Source organism: Rhipicephalus sanguineus, chromosome 2 (assembly GCF_013339695.2).
Source record: "Rhipicephalus sanguineus isolate Rsan-2018 chromosome 2, BIME_Rsan_1.4, whole genome shotgun sequence".
Lineage (NCBI taxonomy): Eukaryota > Metazoa > Arthropoda > Arachnida > Ixodida > Ixodidae > Rhipicephalus > Rhipicephalus sanguineus.
The window spans coordinates 5,786,046-5,811,399 of record NC_051177.1 but is presented as its reverse complement, the minus strand read 5'-3'; the positions used below and the strand labels follow the sequence as shown (position 1 = coordinate 5,811,399).

The window sequence follows — 25,354 nt, the reverse complement described above, 5'->3', positions numbered from 1 at the left end:
CGTAGGAGGACTTCTTTGATTGAAAAAACGATGTTCACCTTCTCCCAGCCGCGGTGGAGGGGACGCGAGACAGCAGACGATACGTTATTTAAAGGGACACTAAAGGCAAATATTTGGTCCACGTTGATTGTTGAAATAGCGGTCCTGAAACCTCGTAGGTGTTACCTTTGTGCCAAGGAAGTGCTTATTTTGAAATAAAATCACATTTTAGTGATCCGCATAGCGTTAGCGCACTACAGATCACCTGCCTGAGGGCGGTCTTTCTCACGTCACTGTTGCCGTGCCCAACGTTACCCGCCTTTACTGCGCGGCGGCGTGCACCAATCGGGCATCCGGCAACATCACATGCATGCGGCATTTTGTCGAAATTTTTATCAGAGCGACTTTCACGAGCGCACAAATCACACGCGGCAGTACGCGATACCGAAAGTGCCGTTGAGACGCGACCGCGTGAGCGAAGCACGGCGCCGGGCGAAGCGCAGTTGGGCGAAAACGGAACCTTTGAAGATGCACACCGTTCCCCATGGCAACGCCAAAGAGGTATTTTTTTTTTTCATGAATCAAACAGAAACGAACAAGCAGCATTTCATTACGTCTCTGGTTGCACGGAAAGGTTCTTTTTTTTATTGCAGCTATATGATTACGAGTGATTAACTGTAGTCGGACTCTCTCACGTCATCGGGATCATTTCCAAAATGTCCCGCTCACGGTGCTCATCATGTGATACATTTAGCTTAATTTCTCGGTAAATAGGGTACTGCTGTTGACAATATTGCCGTTTCAGACGTTGTCTTACATGGAGCTTTCACTGTGACATAAATAGTTATTTGCCTTTAGTGTCCCTTTAAGGTTTTGCGGGCCCCTTGTTAGAGGCTGTCGCCCCAGCCGACTATGTCGAGCTGGCAGGCTATGCACAGCGAAACCTTTCAACTATATAAGCTTGTTATAGTTTTGCAAAACGCTTGTCTCCATGTTCGGCTTCTGAGCGAAGGTCCGACCTCGGCCACGTCGCCTCGTGAGCCTTGTGGCTGACTACGACACGTTACCCTTGCGTCTTAGCAAGTTAACAACAGTGGGATACCACGACCCCTATCTCACAACTGTGCTGCACAGGTACTGCGACTGTACCTCACAACAGCTCATAGGCTGGTAAAATGCAAAAATATAACAGTTTTGCTGCACGGTCGAAGCAATAAAGGCGATAGCAACTAAATGAACTGTTTTGCGAAGTAAAGCTAACTCCTCTGGCATCCTACTTGGTGTTTTTATGCAAAACACTCGGCTAAGACAGGGCACTTTCTGTTAGGCCTTTCATGGACCTTTCGGCGCGTCTTCTGAGCCGTGATTGTCAGCCGCATTCTTTCGCTCCCGTATGGAACATACAACGCGCGAGGCACTCGTTATGGCCTTCAGACGGAAGCGCATGGTGGCAACTTGGACGATGGTAAAAATGCACCTGGAGAGATTGAGAGTGTCTATACGATGCTATCGCAATAAAATCAGACCTCCGTGATGAAGCATACACGCCACGTATACCAGCAATGCATTTGTCGACGCGTTCGCTCTGAGAAAGCGTGTATGATCCTAAGATAAAAGTGATCTCGCGATGGTGGTAAACCGTCGCGCGTGGTGGGGAAGAGCGATGCATTCCAAGTTTCAGTGACGTCATGTTCCAAAACACGTGATAGTAACCCGCCGCGATGGTCTAGTGGTTTGTGCTCGACTGCTGACGCGAAGGTGACGTGATAGAATTCCAGCCGTCGTGGCCGCATTTCGATGCAGGTGAATCTCTAGGGGCCCGTGAACTTAAATTTCGATGCACGTTAAAGAATCAAGGTGGTCTAAACTTCCAGAGCCGTACACTACGGCACCCTCAAAATCACATCGTGATTCCGGGACGTAAAAAGCGAACAAATGTTGTATTATCGTGACAGCCCATCTCAGGTTGTGGGTTTCCTTCCCATCCAGCACCAACCACATTATCATGACTTGCGCCGACCCGGAGTTTCACCTCCTAAATTATTTTAACACGAAAGTGTTTTATGCCGTGGTCCACGACATTTCACAGACGTTAAACCCCAGCTATTATCATTATATTTCACTGACATATTTCCGTCATGAATATGACGTTGTAAAATGTACATGAACAGATGGCAAAGAAAAAAAATCATGGCTGATCTCTCGGTCATAGGAATCGGTGTAACATGAATGTGAAAGGTGTCTTCACAAAAGTAGTGCTTATTGTGTAGTGATGTATGAGAGCTTCTACTATGTGTATTCGTGTTTCGCAGCTATAGCACCGTTTCGGGTGGATGCACCCATGTTGACGCCTAGTGGCATGTTTCCATCGCGACGACTAACGCACATGATCATGATTAAACCGTTGTGATAGCTGAAGTTGTGAACATATATTGGGACACAGCGAATCGTGAATCCCGCGCTAAGATAACATCAAGAAGCTCGTAATTAACACGGGTACCCGATATGCACTTCTTAAAAACGTTGTCAATTAAGGAGAGAAACGGCACCGTGTGCGTTTTCTTGTAATGGGTAACCGACGCATGTGCTCATGCATACTCTACCACACCGCGTTTCAGCAATACGAGAGGCAGAGGTTCACAGCTTGAGCCGCAAACGTGTGCGTCCCGCTGGCCTCTGTCTCGCTCCACTAAGGCACGACATTCACCCGTCGAAATCGTGTCCCTTCTGGAACGCGTATAGGGAACCCAAGCTCAGGTTTGGGCGCGACGCTCGCGCGGCCAAACTATGCGTCACTGGCGGCGAATGCTGCCGCGAAGGTGGTTTCTCGCCGGATTCGGCAGCGGCGGCGGCGGCAAAAACAAGTGCACGCATGCGCTTCTGATTCGGCCCGAGCACTGCTAGTCAGCAATAGTTACATTGTGACGCACCACAGGTGCAATCCGAGAGCTCTGCGCGTGCGCAAAAAGCGGGGACGACCGTGTTGTAGCTGTGGACACTCCCAGTTGCGATAAGAGCACTGGCGCCGCTTGACGTTGCTTTGGAAGCTTATTGCAGTACTTTTGTTAGTCGGTGCTCTCGCAATCGAAGCAGTCGGCGGCGGAGAAATCCCGTTGGTGCATCTGAAATCTGGACTACTCCGATGAGCCGGCGCACGCTAACACGAAACGAAAGGCAAAGAACGTAACTGCATCTAGGGTGCCTCAGTGACGCCAGCGCGGTTAGTGTCCCTCGCTTATATCGAGACACATTAAACATATCCTCCGATATCGTGCACAGTCTCGGAGTCAGCGTTAGTAAGTGTCGATCGGGACAAATTGCCTCTTTTCACCTCTCGCAGACGGCGGCACTCCCCACTCCACCCCGCCTGCCTACACCACCAACAGAGAGCACCGTGTGAGAGAGAATGTGTGAAAGATATGAGGCATGTTCGTGAAGTGTCCAGCATCTGCCAAGGTAGCTTAGTCGGTTGAGCGTTGGACGCCTACTGTCGCGGCCGCACGGTCGGGGGCTGGATTACCACGGCGGATTTTTTTCTTGGTTTTTCTTTCTCACCCGTTGGCGTGCATTTTATCAACGTCATATCCGTAACGGAAGTACTTTGTGGACCCGAGCATAAAACTCTTTCGTGTTAAAAAAACTAGAAGAGTCCTTTCGCCGGGAGTCGAATCCGTGACCCCTCGCTCTGCAGCGTGCGGCGCTAAACGACTAGGTCACAGAGCGTACGTTCTCCACAAATACTAATGGTGAGCTATTTATGTACACCATTTGCAGCTGTTGGTAAGCAGAGTTCGGAAGCGCTCAGGCGTGTTCTCGTAATCACCAGCGAAATGGCGCGAAGTGCGCTGAGGGCGCGCTTTAAAGGTCTTTGCCCCGCTCGTTGCGATGCGCATGCGCCTTCACTTTGCCCTACAGGGCGAGGCTGCCCGTAAGCTCGCTTTTATCTGGAGAGGGGGTGGCTTGCATGTCTTGTGCTTTGACCGCAAAATTTGCGTGAAGTTACAGAGCGCACGAAGGACACTTCGCTCGCTGCAGCGGCCGCGTTTGCGAAAGGAACGCGCTGCTCAAACACAAAGAAGTAACAACTCTGACTGTTGTTAGTTCGCGCTGGTCCTGTGTGTACTTGTGCGTTCGTTTCATGAGCCCTCGTTCGTGTTTGAGCAGCGCGCTCCAAGTGTCAAGCTGTGAAACTTCTTAGTTCGTGCTCTTCCTATGTGCGTTCTTTCCGTGCGTCCTTTGTGCTTGAGCAGAGCGCTGCAAGTTTCCAGCTGCGTGGCGTTCTTCACGTGATATTCCAATATGTTGCCATTGCATTAATTGCTTTGCCCTCGCGGCAAACCTGTGACTTTTTTATGTACTTGTTGATGTCATGATGCACTTGTTGTTTTATGTATTCTTGATGTCATGATTTCATGATGTACTTGTTGTTTTATGTACTTTTTGATGTCGTTATGTCGGGGTTCACGATATGCTGTGTCCAGGTATATGCTAACAACTTCAGCTACCACAACGGTTCAATCATTATCATGGATGTTAGTCGTGGGGATGGAGATGTGCCACTATTGGCGTCAACGAGGGTGCATCCACGTCGAATGGTGCTAGAGCTGCCAAACACCAACAGACAGTGTACAAGCTCTCATATTTCAGTGCACAATGAACGCTCAACTACCTTTTTGAAGACACGTGAACGTGAAGACACCTTTCGCTTTCGTTTTATAACGATTCATATGATCAGCCATGTTTTTTCTCCTGCCACGCGCACCTAATCTTTAATTTTTGTCATCAGGTTTCAACCACAAAAAATTTTACCACCACTCGGCTCAGGCTGCGCCGCAATGCTTCGGAGACTTTTTTATTGTTTTGGACTATTATAGGATTGCGACCAGGACTCGAGTAGTCTGGATGATTCTAGAACTAAAGCGAGCCACCTCTGCGATAACGCTAGAATTTTCGATCATTCGTGCATAAAATTCGACGCGCTCCGCCAATAATTAGAGCACCGATGTCCCACGACTGCGATCGCCGCTATCCGTGCACAACGTGTATTGTTTGCACATTTCATTTCCTCGGCACAAATTCGCCCAAAGAGTTTCGTCTTAAACAGCACAAGTGCCGCCTTCTTCACCGACACGACCACGGGACACTCCGTCATACCTACTATGAGGCATAGGCCTACGACGCAGTTTGACACAGCGCCGATGACCAGGGAGAGCTTGCCTGTGCACTCCTAGCAAACAACCGCTTAAAACAACGCATATAAGGCGGAAAGTAGGTCAAATTTCCGACGCTTATAAATGGCTCTCTAAGCGGCCGACTTATACGGATCTTTTATGCGGCCTTTGGTTAAGCGGCTCTTTGTTATGCGGCCTAAGTTTATGCGGCTCTTCTATATGCGAGGCCATCTCATTGCCAGAAGGCTATTTAAAAGTGACCGCTTAAAGTAACGCATACCGTTGATTTGGTTAAGCGGTATTTCATGTCAAATCTGTCCGGCTTATATACGGCTCAATATTCGGTCAAAATATATGTGGTGCTTTTCGCAACTTGTTTTAGAAAAAAAAGAAATTCTTCCACACTTTCTTTGATCGTAAATGTCTTCCTCTTTTTTTTATTTTGTTGTTTCCAGCCTTCCAACTCATGAATATGCATTTACACATCACAAGAACACTGCACAGAGAGTCATAAACCAAGTATCAACACACACATTCCACCAGGGGGCTTTGTACCCAGGCCAACCGCGTGACAAGCAGACACTGTAACCTCTACACAACCGCACTGCACGATCTGGGGGGACCTACGGGGCTTTATATATACACTTCACGTTATCTTGGACGATTTTATGACCGGCTACAACGCTATAATTTTCTCGCGGGCAGTCACTGTCAGTTTGTGTGTGGAATTATGTTTCTCGTCCCACGTCGTGCGCATCCCGCACGGAGACAGAGGTGAACCATGAACGACACGTTTCCGAGCGCATTTCCATTTGCCGGCATCATACAGCAGCCCAGCGTGCCCTGACGTGCAACCAGCCGCCAAAGAAATGCTTGCTGCGATGTTTGACGCAGTACAGGCGGTAGAAGTCAGCTGATGTCATCTCCACTCGGCGAGGTACAGTCTCCCACGTCATTCGCGGGCATCACGTTGATGTCGGTGCGTTTATACGGACAGTATTGTGTAGCGTTTCATCTCAGGCATTCGGATTAAAACACATAATTGCTTATTCGCGCAACAGATGGGTTTGGTGTAGTGCAGCGCGTACGGGGTGACGGGCCAGCTTTCAGAACGGGCGCGCTCCTTTCTCTCCGACAGGTATAGTATAGACGAGAGAGAAACGTTATTGTTGAGTCGAAAGAACAACGAGCCTTTGCAGAAAAATATTGCAATCTCCTGAGCTCGAGGCTCACGGCGCCGACGAGCGATGCCGTGGAATTGTCATGCTGGGGAGGACGGCGGGTCGAAGGTTCGTTTTCGTCGTTGACAGTTGGAGGTGATGCTCCCTTTGGCTTCCAGAAACGATGAAACGTAGTGCAGTACTTGCGCGGAAAGAGCACGCATGAAATCGCTTGCATCACTCTTTAGAACATATTGTTACGCATATGTACAAAGAAAACGAAGGCCGGTGAACGTACTTGCCGCTCCGAGGCAGCTAGGAAGAAGACGACGACGCTGGGAGATCCAACCTGTTGGCTGCTCCTGCGCTCACCTTCGCGACCAAATAAACGGCCCCTCCAGTCGTATACGTCTCGGTCTCCTTCGAGCGTAACAGAGTGGTGGAGGTGCTGGGTACGCGCTCAGGACGACGGAACCATCACTGCTGCAGCTTCGTCGAAGCCGTCGACTCGCCGGCCTCCCGCCGTCTGACGAGATTGTCTCCAACATGCCCGAAGAAGGAGATGCGCCCAGGGCAGCACCTTGCGGTCCGTTGCAGTACTACCGAGTCCCACCGCCCTTCGGAGGAAAAGCGGGTGAAGACGTCGACGCGTGGCTCATCCAGTACAATCGAGTGAGCAAGTCCAACGGATGGGACACAGCCGCTCAGCTCACCAACGTGGTCTTCTCCTTGACCGACACCGCACTTGTGTGGTATGAAAACCACGAGGATGCGCTTACAACGTGGGATCTTTTTGTTGAGGAGCTAAAGGCGTGTTTCGGAGACTCCGTCGCGAAAAAGAAGCGTGCTGAGCAGACGCTGTCGCAAAGAGCGCAGCTACCAGGTGAGACGTGCACGACATATATCGAAGAAGTATTAAGGCTGTGCAAGATAGTCAGTGCTAATATGTCGGAGGAAGGTAAAGTCGGGCATTTGCTGAAAGGAGTGGCTGAGGATGTCTACACTTTTCTAATCGGAAAAGATACCCTCAGTTCTGTGTCCTACTTCATTCGGCACTGCAGAACTTTTGAAACGTTGAAGATGCGTCGGATCACGCCAAAGTTTGGTCAGCTGGCTAACGTTACAACTTTTGCCAGTGTAGACCCGAGCCCTTGCCTTGACATTTCCTCGACCATTCGACAGATTGTCCGCGAGGAACTCTCCCGACAAGATATGTTGCATTCAACTGCCGACCATCATGAGGTGTACACGCCACGTGATGCTACAACTGCGCCTCTTTCGGCCCCTTGGCAACCGACGATTAGCGCAGCGGCTGTAGAGTACAGCCCAGCCCCACAGTCAAGGTGACAACGCGCGTTCCAGCTCCGCGCTATGATCTACGCGCTCAGCGCACGCCTCCCCGACGACCGACGTATCGTCATGACATCCCCGACGAACCCATCCGCTATGCACGAGCAAATGATGACATTCATTTCACTGAAGAGCAACCGAGGTTTCGACCTCTGCCGGTGTGTTACTCCTGCGGGGTTCCGGGCCATATATCGCGGTTTTGCAACCGTCGTGTAGCTCCGCGATATGGCCCACCGTCAGAGTCCTCACTACCCTCCGAACGGCCTCGCGGTGTCCCGCGGCCACCACCATCTGGCAACGATTATTGGCCAAGCAACTTCCGGAATCACTCCCCGGCATCTGACAGGAGTTTGACGCCTCCACCGCGACCGCGTGCTCCTCGTTCTCCCTCACCGCTGCGTCGCACCACGTCCCCTTCGCCACAGGAAAACTAGCTAGCGCGGCCGATGGAGGTGAGGTCGCTGGAGATGTGCTAATGCCAGAAATACCTCCTGTGTGGATGCTCAAAAACAAAGTGCGTGTTCTTGTGGATGATGTGCCTGTGATGGCCCTGGTGGAAACAGGGGCGACGATTTCCGTAATGAGTGTTCTTTTTAAAGACGTGTTAGGGCGCAAAGTTGTTTTTAAGTGGGACGAAACTTCAAAGTTCTGCGGAGTGAGTGGCGAGCCGTTGCGTCCTATTGATGTGTGCAGTGCTGACGTGTCTTTGGGAGGTCATGTTATTACGACGGAATTCGCGATCATTCCCCGGTCGACCCATGACGTTATTCTGGGCATTGACTTTTTGCGGGAGTGTGGTGCCACTGTCGTTTAAAAGGACTGCCGCACAGGGAAGATATTTGTGAGTGGTCTTCCATCAGGGCTCCTGGAAAACCCTGTAGAAGGCGAAACTACATTGTGTGTTTGTGGCGATACTGTCATACCCGCGTCATCTACCGTTCGTATGCCTGTTTGTAGCGGCGCCGATTGCGACAGCTTCGACGCAAGCGTAGAGCCGGTACACGTTAAATGCGTGAAGAAGAATGTGTTGCTTCCCCATTGCGTGGTGTCTATCAACAGCGGACGCACTGGCTTATGGACCGTAAACTGTTCTTCAGAGCCCGTGATGTTACCAGACGGTTTGAAATTGGCCTGGGTCAGCAGAGAACACGCGCCCTTATCGGTGGCCGAACTAACAGATGTGCCGGAAGAACCTGGAGGTCACAGTTCGGAAACGGCCCTTCTGTCAATGATAAAATGATAAATAAGTCCCTTAGCACAAGCGAACGGCGAACATTAGTGGGTGTGCTTTCGAAGCACGTGTCGGTATTCGACTTTGCGCAGATGGACAACATACCCTCCATCCCTGCGTCTCGAACACGCCATATCATCAACACGGGTTCGGCCAATCCGATTCGACAAAAGCCATATCGTGTTTCACCATCAGAGCGCCAAATTATCAACGATCAAGTGCAGGAGATGGTGAAAAAGGGAGTCATACAAGAGTCAGCCAGTCCGTGGGCAGCTCCAGTGATTCTCGTTAGGAAGAAAGATGGATCTTGGAGATTTTGCGTGGACTATCGCCGGTTGAATGCCGTAACAAAAAAAGACGTGTACCCACTCCCACGTATTGATCATGCAATAGACTGCCTACATTCGGCCTCTTACTTTTCCTCAGTAGACTTACGATCCGGCTACTGGCAAATTCCGATGCATCCTGAGGACAAGGAAAAGACTGCCTTCGTGACCCCTGACGGGCTCTTTGAATTTAATGTGATGCCTTTTGGCCTGTGCAACGCTCCGGCGACGTTCGAGAGATTTATGGACACCATTCTACGCGGCTTGAAGTGGAACATCTGCATGTGCTACCTCGACGACGTCGTCATCTTTGGCCGGACATTCAGTGAGCACAACTCGCGTCTGGATATAGTTCTGAACTGCATCCGAAACGCTGGCCTAGTTTTAAACTCGAAGAAGTGCCACTTCGGAGACCGCCAAACCCTCGTTCTCGGGCATCTCGTCGATAAGGATGGCATACGCCCCGATCCCCGAAGACAGCAGCCGTTGAAGCGTTCAATGCACCGCGCTCTGTCAAGGAGCTCCGCAGTTTTCTGGGGCTTTGCTCCTATTTCCGCCGCTTTATTCCCAAATTTGCTGACGTCGCGCACCCCCTCACATGCCTGCTACGAAAGGATATTCCCTTTGAGTGGACTCCGGAGTGCCAGTCTTCTTTTCGTCAATTGAAGTTTCTGCTGACGTCACGACCTGTCCTTCAGCACTTCAATCCGTCGGCCCCAACAGAACTTCACACGGATGCCAGTGGCGTAGGTATTGGTGCCGTCCTAGTCCAGCGCTACGGTGACCGCCAACACGTCATTGCATACGCAAGTCGCTCACTAAGCCGGCCCGAACAGAATTACACTGTCACGGAACAAGAATGCCTGGCAGTAATATTTGCGATCCAGCGGTTTCGTTCTTACCTGTATGGGCGACCCTTCACAGTAGTCACTGATCACCACTCGCTGTGTTGGCTAGTCAACCTTCGCGACCCTTGTGGCCGCCTTGCGCGCTGGGCGCTTAGGCTGCAAGAATACAGCTTCACCGTCTCTTACAAGAGCGGCCGACGACACGCCGATGCGGACTGCCTCTCGCGTATGCCACTCAGCACTACGGACTGTGACGCCGATGACTTTGACCACCTTATAGCTTCTGTGTCGCCTAATTTTCCAGACCTCGACAGTTTCAAAGTAGAGCAGCGAAAGGACGCAAAATTAGCACCACTCTTCAACACCACGTCCGCCTCTACTAATGCGCGCCATTTCTGCATGCGCGATGGACTCTTGTACAAGAAGAACCTTTCTGGCAATGGCGTACGTTTTCTTCTGGTGGTGCCGGAGAGCATACGTACAGCCATTATGGGTGCCATGCACGACGACCCTACGTCTGGACATTTAGGTTCTGCGCGGACGCTCCACCGGACTAAGGAACGTTTTTATTGGCCTGGAATGCAAAAGTCTATCGAGACGTATGTGGCCAGCTGCATGCAGTGTCAGCGCCATAAGCGCCCATCTACTGCTCCAGCTGGTCTCCTCCAGCCGATGCCACCTCCAAGCACACCTTTCCAACAAGTGGGCATCGACTTCCTGGGCCCTTTCCCAAAAACGGCTAAGGGCAACCGTTGGATAATAGTTTGTGTCGATTACCTGGCACGCTATTGCGAGACGGCGGCCGTCCCCTCTGCAACGGCCAATGACGTCTCATTGTTCCTGCTGCAACACGTCATACTCCGACATGGCCCACCTCGCGTGATCATCAGCGACCGTGGACGACAATTCACAGCGGATGCCGTGGAGGAGCTTCTTCGTTTATGTGAATCCCGCTTGCGTCACTCGACACCCTGCCATCCACAAACGAATGGGCTTACGGAGCGCACCAACCGGACAATTATCAACATGTTGTCTATGTATGTCTCATCCGACCATAAGAACTGGGATGAGGTGCTACCTTTCATCACATATGCATTCAACACCGCCAAGCACGAGACTACCGGCTACAGCCCTTTCTGTTTGCTGTACGCTCGTCCACCCCGGCACACAATCGACACTGTTTTCCCTTTCTGTAATCACGAAAACGTCACAGTCGCCGAGACCCTCTGCCTTGCTGAAGAGGCGCGTCGTATAGCTCGATTACGCACCTTGGCATCTCAAGACAGAGCGAAGGCACGGTACGACATTCACCACCGACCTGTAACCTATCGACCCGGTGATTTAGTCTGGCTGTGGACTCCTACACGGAAACGCGGCTTATGTCAAAAGTTTTTAGCCACATACGACGGACCATTTGTTATCATCACCAGACTCACAGAGGTCACCTATACTATCGCTTGCCTTACGGCGAGTGGTAGACGAGCTGCCAAGACCCAAGTGGTCCATGTCGCCCGCTTGAAATTTTTCACGCCGCGACAACCCGACTGACTCGCCCGGCGGCCTTCGTCTGCGAGGAGAGGAATGTTACGCATATGGACAAAGAAAACGAAGGCCGGTGAACGTGCTTGCCGCTCCGAGGCAGCTAGGAAGAAGACGACGACGCTGGGAGATCCAACCTGTTGGCTGCTCCTGCGCTCACCTTCGCGACCAAATAAACGGCCCCTCCAGTCGTATACGTCTCGGTCTCCTTCGAGCGTAACAATATGTTTCCTGCCAAGGGTCGCGTCAAAAGAAGCTAGCAATGCTTGAAATCGAATGAAATCACAATATGACCTAGCTTTCAAAGATAAAACCATGCTATTTATTTTTAGGTCAGAAGTGCCCTGAAGGATTCAGACGGATCATGTGAACAACTATACAGAATAATGCAAAGGTTAACTTGAAACATTCCAGTATTTAATGAATGCTGTTAAATCTAAATAACAACCCCAAATTAAATATGCACTTGTTTTGCACCTTGAAGGTTCATGAACGTTAAGCGCTACAACATGTCTCAGTTGACCTCATGGCAGCGCCGAAGAGCGATCTGGTGGAGGCCCTGTGTTGGGGAACATGGCAGGTTGAAGGTTGTTTTCGTATTCCACCCGTTTTCGACGAGTGAAAGTGATTCTTTCCTTGGCTACGACCACTACGAGATGTGATTGAAGCGGAAGGGGCCAGTATAACTTCACTCCACATCATCCAGTCGAGTATGCTTTCAGCCTAACGACACTTTAATGTATAAAATAGCAAATGCTAAAAGTGGCTAAACTCGGGCAGTAACCGTGACTTCTAGGAATAAATAATCGCCTGTCTTAAAAACGTGCAGTCAGTAGCATCCTGCTTGATTCGGATCACGGGACACGACATTACTAATAGTACATATAGAGGAACAGTTCTTATACTCAATACGTGTCATAATAGCAAGTAACAGCTGCAAATAAAAAGCACGCTTTCACACAAATAGCACACCCATAAATGTTCAGCTTTACGTGTCCCAGTCAACCTCCCTCATGTTCAATACCGGGGACGTAGCCAGAAATTTTTTTCGGGGGGAGGAGGGTTCAACCATACCTTATGTATGTTCGTGCATGGGTTTGTGTATGCGGGCGTGTATATATATACGCAAGCAAAATTGAAAATTTTTCGGGGGGGGGAGTTGAAGCCCCCAACAACCCCCCCCTAGCTACGCCCCTGTTCCACACCATGTAGCTTTGCGTGCACCTTTATTTAAATATCAGCAGTCATGCAACATCCTTAGCTTTGGCAAGTACAGCAGCTAATACAAACTGTGCTTGAGAATTCAAGATTTATTGCCAGTACCAACACTAGCTCTACACAAAAACATTCGGTAGTATTTCAAGCGCAAGTCTTGCTGCTTTTCTCAGATTTACCAGCTCATATAGCGGTGGCTCACAAAAGCATGCAGACATACACATGTCTAATCTGCAGTTATTATTCTTTAATACGAAGAACTGCGCGAAATAAACTGACACAAGGAGACGCACGGACAAGCGTCTTCCTTGTGCCAGTATATTTCGCGCAGTTCTGTGTAGTCATGAATTACCAACTTGCCCAGCGATCAATTCTATATTACCCTTTACATGCAGCCCCATTCCGTGGCACTTACCACGGCACAACATCTGTCAGACATAAAGGGTGTTCGCATATTGTACTAGATTTGTCCTTCACTAAATGATGAGACCTGCAGTGTATTTGTTCTTTTTGTGGCACCATTTCAAAACATGGCCTTTCCCTCAGTGTTGAGACATTTCTTTACAATAAGTTAGTCAGGCATTGAGTCCAAATCCATCACTGTGCCAGCCTGGTACTTAATTATATATGCATAGGTCCCTTATTTCCATGATCTTCTGTTCTCTGCTCCAAGCCCTTCCCTTTACCCATTACTGTAGAACTGTGGCATTTAGGTGTTTCATCTGGCACCGCTATACTGTTGTTACAATTTGTGCCACTTCTTCGAGTACCCATGCCAGTATTTAGTGCATTAGGTGAATGAAGGAACATGTTATGCTGCTGCGCAGCTGCACACTGAGCAGAACAATGAGATGCAGAGCCATGAGAGAAAAAATAGAGAATATTGTCACGGTACAATGTAAACACAAGACAGTGAGAAGTTCTACAAGAGTGGGAGGACAGCTTGTTGACAAAAAAAAAATAGCAGGTACAAACATGTCTAACAAGACTGAAACTTGGGCTAGTTGCTGTCCTTCATGATGAATCGGCGGCACAACCACACACGGACAGAGGAAAGGTACACGAAACACAGCACTGTGCTGTTTACCTTCTTTCCTATGTCCGTGCGTGGTTGCTACTGCCGATTTACCATGAATGACAAACATGATGTCTTCGGCAAAATCCCGAAGACCCACTAGACATATATGTTCATTGATGTCCCCATTGTCTTTTTCGCCTGCAGAGCACACGCGTCAATACATATACATTAGGATGTATTGTAAGGGTTCTTCACCTATATGCTCTATTGTTAGAGTAATAGGGCAGTGTGTGAACAAAATATTCAATGTAAAAATAAAATCACCCTAAAATATATGCCATATTCCTTATTGCTCAATTCTCAACCTCCACGTGTTCCACTTCAGCACCTGTGCACATAATGGCCCCCTAAAGGATCTCGGCAGTAGTTTCTCTCAAGTAGTTTTCAAAGCTGTTATTGGATCAGATTAACCCATATATGCCCAGTGTCCTACATATAGGACGCTTCTTTGATGCACTCTAACATCGTCATTTCTTTAGCTGATGACTAGCGCCACCTACAGCACATCAAGCAGGCCTCATTCTCAACGTATGCAAGCCTAGACATTGCTTGCTTTTCATGCTGCCCCATGCCGACCGCTATCTCCGGGCAAACGCGTGATTTGTGTGAAAGACGTCGTGGAGAGGAAGAAGTGCAATGTCGCTGTGCACGTGAAATGTTTCACGGCTTTCCACACCCGCACATAGCACCCCTAATGGCCATTTTCCTCTATGTATAGGACGGCTTGAAAAGCAGTGTTGCGTTCACCTGGCAGTAAATAAAGAACTTGTGCTATCTTTTGAGGGTAGAAGTACAGTTTTTGTGAAAAAAAATGCGCCTTGTCCATTTTTCTGAGTTTGGGCATACATGGGTTAAGCTAACTGAATCTCATGAACTTATTCTTTCAAAACCAAAAAGGGGGCAGTCCACTTGTTATTTTCTAGCAAGCTACCTTAGCAATTTGGCCTTGAACATGTGCACTTTCCTTGCAGTTGTGCCCCAAACTATATGAACTACAACACACATCATTCTAATCTGGCGAGAGCAGTCAGTGGGCCTATCGGTTATCAGTAAAAAAAAATTCTTTATGAACAGTCTTACAAGTTCAGTAATGCAGCATTGTAATTGATGTATCATTCTGACATGTAGTTTATGCATGCTGAACTCTTCAGTTGAAATTCCTAACGAGTTTCCCTATCAGTAATGACCACAGTCGCTATGCAAATCTCGGTAGCATCATCTGTATGCACTGATTGATGCATTATGCAATGCTTTAATCATGCATCTTATCACTAGCCCTGTGATCTCGCAAGTCACCTGTGTCCTTTCCTAGAGAGTAACAGCTATAAATAGTATGCATAACTTAACTTGTTTTTTTTCCAAACAGCATGACTTTCCTCTATTTGCACAGTCAGTAAGCCTGAACACACAGTGTACAATTTTGCAGTTTGCCATATTTTATTTTCAATTACCAACAAAACTGTGCAACAATGCATACACCAGTACAGAGTGTAAACTAATAAGTGAATCTTACACTTTTATAAAAATAAGGTAAAAAAAACAACAACCGCAAAAAAAAGGTGCTCAAATAATTGAATAGAACGATTGTTGTTTTTCTGCGCTTTAAGAGTTTCAGGCCTTCTTATATGACTAGGATTAATTGATAATGGCCTAGACTGAGTTTTTGCACGCCTATACGTAGAAAAAACTCTGCTTTCTTGCAGAGTGCAGGTCAATACATACATGGAAAATTGCACCAGATAAATGGCAGGAGATACCTAAATGCCTTCAATCATAATAACTTTACTTAAACACAATAAGATGACGCAGAATTGACTAGAGTAACAAAGAAGTATTGCAAGTATGTGGGCCTTGATCGACGTCAAATATGTAGCCTTGGAAACAGACGAAGGGCTTGAGGTGTGCTTCCTGTATGTTTCTGGCACTTAATTTGCAATATGACGAGAATACAGAGTGACAAAATTTTGTTCTATATCATGAGCTATGTAGTGCACTTAGGTACTGTGATTTATCACAAATGTATAACTAAACTAGATACCCTGTATATTAGTAGGCCTGAAGTCTGAGGACGCAGCTTTTCTTTAGGAAGTGGCTAATAAAATTTCGAAACATGGGTATCAGCTGTGCATGAACGACAAGTGATATGCTAATATAACGCCCTAATAAAAAGCACTTTTCATAATCCATGCGTCAGAAATATCACGATTACTGTGTATGTTACGCTCCGAGGACAACTGTAAAATAAACAATGAATATATATATATATATATATATATATATATATATATATATATATGAACACACACACACCTAATATTGCACATGATGTCTATCACAGATTGCACTGCTGGTGTACCTGCTACTCAGGTATCCTCAAAAGAACGAGCATTGAAAAGTGTATGAACATAAAACAAGCTTAAATCTCCCTAAGTTTCTGAAAATTCAGCTAGCCAGTAGCCTTATCCACCTAGCCTAACAATTTAACAAAAACACACAAACGAAATAAAACTGCACAAAAAGGAACATAACTTAGGCGTTGTCCTTGAGCTCGGCGAGAATTTTCAGCAGCTTACTGCTTGCCCAGCAACGTGGAAAACTCTCTTCCTTGCGCAGCAAAGTTTGAATTGGTCCCAATGTTTGGGCGAAAGCAGACGGGTAGGTAACATCTTTTATGTAATATACGGTTAAACACAAGAAAAGTGCTTTTTAAGCGTGCAGTCATCTCTCAGTGTAACACGGTCGTCCTCAGCACAAAAAATTAGCTTTGTTGCCGAGCTCCAAACAATCTGGGTCCTGGAAATGGAGATCTCCAAGACACTTGAAAAAAAGTAACAAAAACTAATATATGTTTCATGTTTTGCATAACACATCTTTATACAAAAAGCTAACAATTCAGAGGTAGTGGATGGATGAATGCCAGCACTAAAATATTGCAAGCTTAGATGCAAAACCGTGCATAAATTGAGATTGTTATGGGCGTGGTTTATGCCACAATAAATAAAGCAGTTTCAGCAACCCCGATACGCAGCTATAGGTGCCATTGCTTGAAATTTTGCTAATGCATTCAAAGCAACCACAAGTACTATGTCAGATCTCACAAGTGTGTAAGCAAGCGTTTGTTTGCGTTTCGTACGCAATGCCCATATGATATCTGTTCCATGAAGATGGGTACAAACAGCAGCCAAATTAGTGTACTGAGACCATAAGTTATCGAAAGCAGAGCCTTGGCTTGCTTGAATAGTAGACCGAAATTGAGGCCTGAAGCCACCTCTCAACGATGACATATCACAGGTGGTGACAGACGGCATGCTCTAGTGTGTTGGGCATGTCCTTTTGCACTAAACTTGACTGCTGTAGTGTCACGCTTACAGTGCAAACCTGGAAATACCTGGTTTCTGTTTCTGTTGTGAAATGGAAGCATCACAGGACAATCAAAAAGGCCCGAATGAATTGCCTAAATTGATTTACATGATTGCTTATTTGTGTACGCCTTTGTGCATACAGATGTACTTGAAATATCTTATTAATGCAGCTTTTCAAGGAATCGACTGGGCCCTATTAAATGGCAGTAAAGGAACTCTGCAACAAACAAGGTGGACGTAGCGACAGAGTCCACATTGAAAAAACTAAAGGCCATGTCTACACTAGGATACATGCAGTTTCCAGTCATCATGTAAGGTGGCTACGCATGTAAGGAGGCACTGCATATGCTAGTATAAATATTCTTTGCAGCACCAAGGAAACAAACTTCAATCTACATGAATGTTCTAATAGTGAAATTTTACGTATAATCTTTTGCTGAGTGAATGATACAAATTACATTAAAAGTCAATGTCAGAGTACTTTAGCAGACTCAAATGGTCCACTTTGTGTACACAGATGCATGCAGTGAATGGTGCTGCTGTATATAGACTAATATCACAACTTTGCAGATCCTTTCGGCTGTCAATGCACGCGTCTGAGAGTGTTGCCGCCACCTGCTTATTGAACATAGTCTTTCTTTCATTGCAATTAAAGCTCTCTTGCAGAAAAAAATTTTTGTATTCAAAAATATTTGGTGTTTGAATATAGCATATTTAATTGGGCATAAAATTACCCTGAATATCTCCTTTCAACTTGGTCTTGACAAACATGTATTCGTCGCCTGGTCAGACATAAAATAGCTTTTTTTAAGTTTCATATATTGCGCCGAGGATTGCTGCATAATTGTGACAAAATTGTCGTGCGAAAGAAAATTCTTGAATGGAATGATCTAGCTATAGACTTAATTTTAATTTATCAACTCTGCACCGAAAACAAGTATCTAAGCTATCTCTGTCGCAGTACCTAAACGCAGATAAATAGTTATGTTGTTTACGAACGTTTTACGGTAGTCATGCACGTACAATACTGATTCCGTTTTTGACCAATATATGAGAGAGAGAGAGATCCACTTCAGATGCACCATTATAGATGCTGCTTGATATCGTTCTTGATTCGTGAACCACAGAATAGTGAACAACAGTGTTTCGCTTTCTGACAATTTGCGACCTTCATGCATTTCGAAGAAAAGGTCTGAGCAAGAGGCTCTTCCGATGCGCCTTTCACAGATCTAGAGACTCGTTAGGAGCGGTGCTTTGTTTCTAACAGCACAACACGAGATTGGGAGCATCGAAATAAACTTACCTATACTCGACGACAACTTATCTTGACATTGGAGCGAAGGCTACGGAGGCGGGGCTTCCGCACATTCGTGTTGCTCCGCAAGTAGTACGGCAGCTCGCGGCTGATTTCGGTTTTGCTCGCTCGCATCGTTAACGCGTTTAGAAAACATATACACGAAAAATATGAAGGGAATGTGAACGGTAGAGACATTTCGATTGTTCAGAGTACATTTTAGTGTCATATTACGAGTACATTTTTCTTGGAGAACTAAACGGTGCGTTTGCGGCCGCACACTGACCCACTACGTCACGGACGCCATGTTTACTTTGGAAAACCGGCATGCTGAAAAGGTGGTGCTGTCTAAGAAATGGAAAGAAAAGGAAGGCATTCTTGCGAGGTGAACAATAACTGTATTTTACCTACGACTTCCCGCAACTGTTTCAGTCTCATAATAAATAAAGCAACATTTATTTCAGCAAGAAAAACGAGAAAATTATCAGTAAACCTAAGTACTATTTCTTGGCGCGGTAGCAGGCATGCACTTCGGTTCTGTAGCTTCCACAGTGCTGTCAAGGAAAGTTGTCGCCGAGTATAGTCGAACATGGTTCACGGGGCTGTGCCCGTAGTAGGAGCACCAGGCAACTTTATGTGACACGCCTGGTTCCCATGGCTGGCGGCTGTCCGCGAGCAATCTGATGCACTCACACTCACATCACACTTACACACTTTGCACTCACACGTGCCATCATAACTGCACGCACCACTCTGAATGCCTTTGACGTCGGTCTGGGTAACAGGGCCTGATCGGCGCTGCCGAAACGCTGAAGCACGCCAAGACGATCGTAGGACCAAATTCTCAACGAAAACAAAGAGACCACGCAAGGAGCGGGCGCCAGAGAGACAGACACCGCTCGACGCGCATGGGAGAGAGAACTGTAGGGGGAAGAAGTCAGCAGCGTGAGCCGGGAGCACGGTGTAAGAATATACTCAGGTGATGACACTCTTCCCCCAACGCATGGGAAACCGCAATCCACGCGCGTCCAGATAATGTTCGGGTTCTTATCAGATGATTTGCAGTTTCATCGGCGCCGTCTTGGAGGGCGCTACGAAAAGCGGGGCAGTCGTCTCCATAGCAACGCGCATGCTGCTGATAACGTGCATTTTTTGTGCCATTTTGTTGGATAATGTGCATCCGCCAAGCGGCGTCGAGGGACGAAATCGAGAGAGCAACAGGAGAGGGCACGGCGAGCGCGGCGCACTCCGCCTCAAGCCACTAGATGGCGCACCGTTCAACGGACCGACGACCGAACATTTTCTGGCCACTTAGGCGCGCGCAGTGTCAACACCTGAATATAAGAACGATATCAAAGGTGAAAACCTCCCTCGCACGTTGAGTTGGCAGGCGTCGCGGGCGTTGCTTCCACGATGATTTTGCGCATTCACGAGTAAACAGAAACACAGGCACGTCTACAATACTAACTTATATATTTTAAACAAAAACGCTGCGAGGCGAACGAGGCAGCAGCGACAAGGCGACTGACGTAATTTGGGCACGGCCGCTGTGTTTCCAACGCACGTGCTTGGCGCGTAAACAGAGACGATCGGCCAAGGTCAGAGAGGCGCTGGCTGTATCTCGAGTTCACCGGCCGCATTCTGCGCCATCACAGGAAACACTACACGACGCCAACGTGGACTTCGAGCCTTGAGCACGCTCGCTCGGCGCTGTTGCTATAAGTTTCTCTCTCGCTTCTTGCCGCGGCGCCGATCTCAATTTCTCGCCAAAAAGAACGGGCTGTATATAAGCGAAGCGTCCGCTCGAGTTATTTTAGCGCCAATAGACACCAGGCTCCATATAAGCGTGGCGTCCGCTCGCGGCCGCATATAGCGGGCCCAGCCCGTCACCGCAGAATTTGTCACGCCTAATTGCGATTGAAGGGCCGCTTATATGCAGCACCTTGTGGCGGAATGAAAATGGGCCGTTTATGTACCGGATGTTATACGCGACTTGAATAAGAGTGTAGTCATTCATTTTGATGTCACACCGACTGACGCAGCATTTGATGCCGCGCACACTTGCACTTCAACAGAGAGTTGGGAAAATTGGTTCCTGTTATTTCTAATTAAGCGTGCGAGAAAGAAGTTAATAAGATTGAACGGGTGTTTAATTACACTACGGGATGAATGCTTAGTGGCTTAAAATAAGCAAAATTATTTTAACTCTCCAATTTTTTGATGGCGACTTCTCGTTCCAGTTCTCTTGATTCTGGCATCTCAAAGGGTGAACTTGGAAGACCTACACTCTCATTTTCAAGGTGGCGTAGTCACGAAACAACAGCAGCGAGGCCTGCCGCCTTCATTCGTCGAAGTAGCCATTCTGACCTTCGTTGTGGGTAAGAAGGACCTCGTCCACTTCTCTCATCAGAATTCGTGCAAATGTGTTTCACTGAGATTTTGTAACCCCTCAATTGCGTCGTAAGTTCTTTATACTTGATACCCGTTTATCTAGCACTCCTTTGTTGCGTATCATTTAGTTCGTTTGAGGAGTAACGATCTTTCTAATATAATTACTTCTTTTTGTTCTCCATTACAAAACTACATACTTCAAATTTTCGTGCCAGATTTCAAGCTGCGCATTGAAATTTGATGCTGTAGCGTGCACCACTAAAATAACCACGGAATAAAGTTTGAGACACTAAAGTGCAGGTAGCGATTTTCGCACTTGATTTGTCGATGGTCACCTATTCATGCCATGCTGTATGTGTACATCTGCGCTGCCATAATACAAAAAAAAAGTTGTATGAAAAGTGGCGAGGGCAGTAATCGATTACTCTACAGTAACTTTCAAATTATTTTTTGAGTCTGTAATGGCAATCGGTTACTTTTTACAGTGAAGAAGCTGTAATCAGTTTTCTTCCGAGTAACGTCTACCATAAGCCGCAAGGCCTCTGGGAGGTCGCATTTCGACCTCTTTCTCCCTCATGGCCAGCCGGCATTGCGAGGGAAACTGCAGCACGACGCTTTTGGACGCAGCAATACTTGTTTGCAGACAAGTTGGTTCAGACTGAACACTTGGCGTGCTGGTCAAGCAGAAGGAGGGAAAAAAATTGCACCATCTCCGCTAAAGGGGACCATGAGGCGATACGAAGCCGGAGCACTTGCACGATCGCGTTCCGTTGGCGTTCGTTGGGCATGCTACCGACCTCGGATCGTTATTAACGGTTTATTAACGTCGTAGATGAAGGTGAAACGGTCAACGAAGGTCTTTATTGAGCAGTGTCTAGTGCTTGAGGTGTGCGTTTTGCTTTGATGAGGATGGCTTTGTGGTCACTGAAGTGAACCGTGAGGGGATCTTGGTGCAGTGGGTGGATCTTGAAATTGGTGAAGACGTGATCAATGCGTGTGCCGGGAATGGTAGTTCGCTGCCCTTCGCTTCGCAGCTTTGTCTTGAGTGGGCGCAATTGGGCAAGTGAGCCCACTCACTGACGGGACTGTTGCTTCCATCACGCTTCATCGGAAGCACCAATGGAGTCAAGCGGAGCCAACCAAAGCAAGCGCTGCACTGAACGCGCGCGGCGCTCTAACCGCTTAGAGAGGAGAGTAGCGCAGAGAGTAGCGCATGAGCCGCGAAAGCAAAAGCGAGAACGCAGGAGAAGTGCAAGCAGGTGCTGGTAGAGAAGTGGAGAGAGTAACGACAGCTGTCGGAGAGAGGGAAGGAGGAGAGGCGCGCATGCGTAGTGTGAGTGTAGACTACAATGGCGCGTGTGGATTACCACGCCGCCTTACATAGGCCTCCAACGCTCAAGTTTGCGCAGCGCCGTCCGCCGCCCCAGCGGAGAGAGAGGAAAGCTCCGGTAGCTCGGACAGGTCGCGCTTGCTTGGTTTTCCCATTGCGCGCGCGGAGAACGTGCTCCCTTGGGCTTTTATCTCGAATTCTTCACGCTATGGGTGCCGATCCTTCGTCGTACTGGAAAGCAGGCACGCGGCCCTGCTGCATTGTGAACTGTCACAAAAATTTAAAAATGACGAACAGCCGAAAACTGCCCGTCAAGTTCTACCGTTTCCAATGCAAGCAGTGCGAAGAGCAGAGGCTTCAAGAGTGGATTATGGCTTTTCGCCGAGGTGCTTTCGCGGTCTTGTCACCTTGAAGCAATTTTTGTCGCACACAGTGTTAGGTTTCGACGCTCATAAGTCGATCGTGCAGACGGGACGGCGCGGCACTGTACGTCGTACAAAGCTTCTTTCTCGGCTCTCTCTCTGCCTGGTCTTTGGCTGTGCAATTATCAATAGAAAGCAAACGGCTTCCTTTGAGCAGCTTGTCTACCCCGATGGCCAGCAGGGGTTGCGGTCAAGCGACCGTTCTCAGAGGTCGGCAGCCCGAATGTGTGGGAAAATAAAGAAGGCAAACGTCTCCTGCTCTATGCCGTCGCCCAAGGCGACAGTATGCTTGACCACAACAATGACCGGCATGCGCTTTCGGCGCGCCGACGGTAAAGCAGGGTTGAGTCGCAACAATGCACGGTCCGAACGCGGGAAAGGCGAGGACACGGAAATTGTTTCCCGGAACCGTCTTTAAGACCGTCACCGGGGGTTCGACTCGATGCGCGTGGGTGATGGCGCGAATGCCGCAGGGCTGCTACAGGTATTTCGACCGTGAGAATCCCTGAGAGCGTGGGATAAGGAGAGGGAGAGCCATGATGGGAAAGAGTGCCAAAACGCCTGTCTGCACTGTAAAGACACTGCTGTCGAGATTAGGGACAGTCCAGTAGGGAGTGGCTTAGGATGAGGATAAACGGATTGGATAAGGGAATGTCGAGGCGGACCACCAGTGGTCACCTCCCCTTTTCTTTGTTTACCGCGAGATACTTAAGACTGGACGGAATTCGTTTCCCTTCAGTCTAGGCTGTAATCACTTAACTGATTGATCAGTAAGACTCCGTACGATGCAACTTTTGTCTGGGCCGTAACCACTTGGTGGTCGAACAGTGAGACTCGGTTCTTCGTATGTAGTAACAGTGTTCTAGGCTCTAACTTAAGAAAAGTTAAGTAGAAGAGTAAGACGCTGTTGATGTCTATGTTATCATCAGTGTGCTTCGGCAAGATGTACATATGACTGTAAATATTTCGCTGCAATATACCTTCAAGTTTTTATTACCTCCAACCTGCCTCCTGCTTCATCGACGTCGATCATCTCCTTGACGGGACTTCAATCCACATCAAGGAGAAAACTAACAAAGGAAAAAAAAGCCGGCTGATCCCACGCATTGTGGGAATCGATGTAATGCGAAGCAGCCAGCAAAGAGCTGCATACATCGTCTTGTATGTCATTGAGGAAAATGCGTGTCATGGTTTTCATGTTAACACCTATTATTTATGTTCGTCACACAGTAACGTCGCGCAATACCAACTTCGGGGTCGATCAAATTAGAGAAACGGCCGCCGGCGTCCCATGAGCGTGGCACGCAAGTCATGCTGTACATGACATACGTGTCATGACTTTCATGTTAACTCGTGTTATTTATGTTCCTCACACGGTCACGTCGCAAGATACCAATTTTGGTGTATATCAAGCTAGCGAAACGGCCGCCAGCACCCCATGAGCGTGGCACGTAAGTCATGCTGTACATGACATGCGTGTCATGATTTTCATGTTAACTCGTGTTTTTATGTTCGTCACACAGTCACGTCGCGCAAAACCAATTCCCGGGTAGATCAAGCTAGCGAAACGGCCGCCAGCGCGCCATGATCGTGGCACGTAAGTCATGCTGTACATGACATGCGTGTCATTATTTTCATGTTAACTCGTGTTATTATGTTCGTCACATAGTCACGTCACGCAATACCAATTTCGGGGTACATCAAGCTAGCGAAACGGCCTCCAGCGCCCCATGAGCGTGGCACGTAAGTCATGCTGCACGTGACATGCGTGTCATGATTTTCATGTTAACTCGTGTTTTTATGTTCGCCACACAGTCACGTCGCGCAATACCAATTTCGGGGTAGATCAAGCTAGCGAAGCCGCCGCCAGCGCCCCATGAGCGTGGCACGTAAGTCATGCTGTGCATGTCATGCGAGTCATGATTGTCATGTTAACTCGTGTTTTTATGTTCGGCACACAGTCACGTCACAAGATACCAATTTTGGTGTATATAAATCTAGCGAAACCGCCGCCAGCGCCCCATGAGCGTGGCACGTAAGTCATGCTGTACATGACATGCGTGTCATGATTGTCATGTTAACTCGTGTTTTTATGTTCGTCACACAGTCACGTCGCGCAATACCAATTTCGGGGTAGGTCAAGCTAGCGAAACCGCCGCCAGCGCCCCATGAGCGTGGCACGTAAGTCATGCTGTACATGACATGCGTATCATGATTTTCATGTTAACTCGTGTTATTTATGTTTGTTACACAGTCACGTCACAAGATACCAATTTTGGTGTATATGAATCTAGCGAAACCGCCGCCAGCGCCCCATGAGCGTGGCACGTAAGTCATGCTGTACATGACATGCGTGTCATGATTTTCATGTTAACTCGTGTTATTTATGTTCGTTACACAGTCACGTCACAAGATACCAATTTTGGTGTATATGAATCTAGCGAAACCGCCGCCAGCGCCCCATGAGCGTGGCACGTAAGTCATGCTGTACATGACATGCGTGTCATGATTATCATGATAACTCGTGCTTTTATGTTCGTCACACAGTCACGTCGCGCAATACCAATTTCGGGGTAGGTCAAGCTAGCGAAACGGCCTCCAGCGCCCCATGAGCGTGGCACGTAAGTCATGCTGTACATGACATGCGTGTCATGATTG

General features: G+C 47.9%; 1 protein-coding gene across 1 annotated transcript in view; it reads left to right on the top strand.

Moving 5' to 3' along the window:
* Nucleotides 1–25,354, top strand: part of LOC119382366 (transient-receptor-potential-like protein) — a 604,781-nt gene that overhangs the window by 389,262 nt on the left and 190,165 nt on the right. Inside the window, exon 7 of the mRNA XM_049412186.1 lies at nucleotides 20,794–20,931. Within this exon, the coding sequence (XP_049268143.1) occupies nucleotides 20,794–20,931 (138 nt within the window). The remainder of the gene's footprint in view (nucleotides 1–20,793; nucleotides 20,932–25,354) is intronic.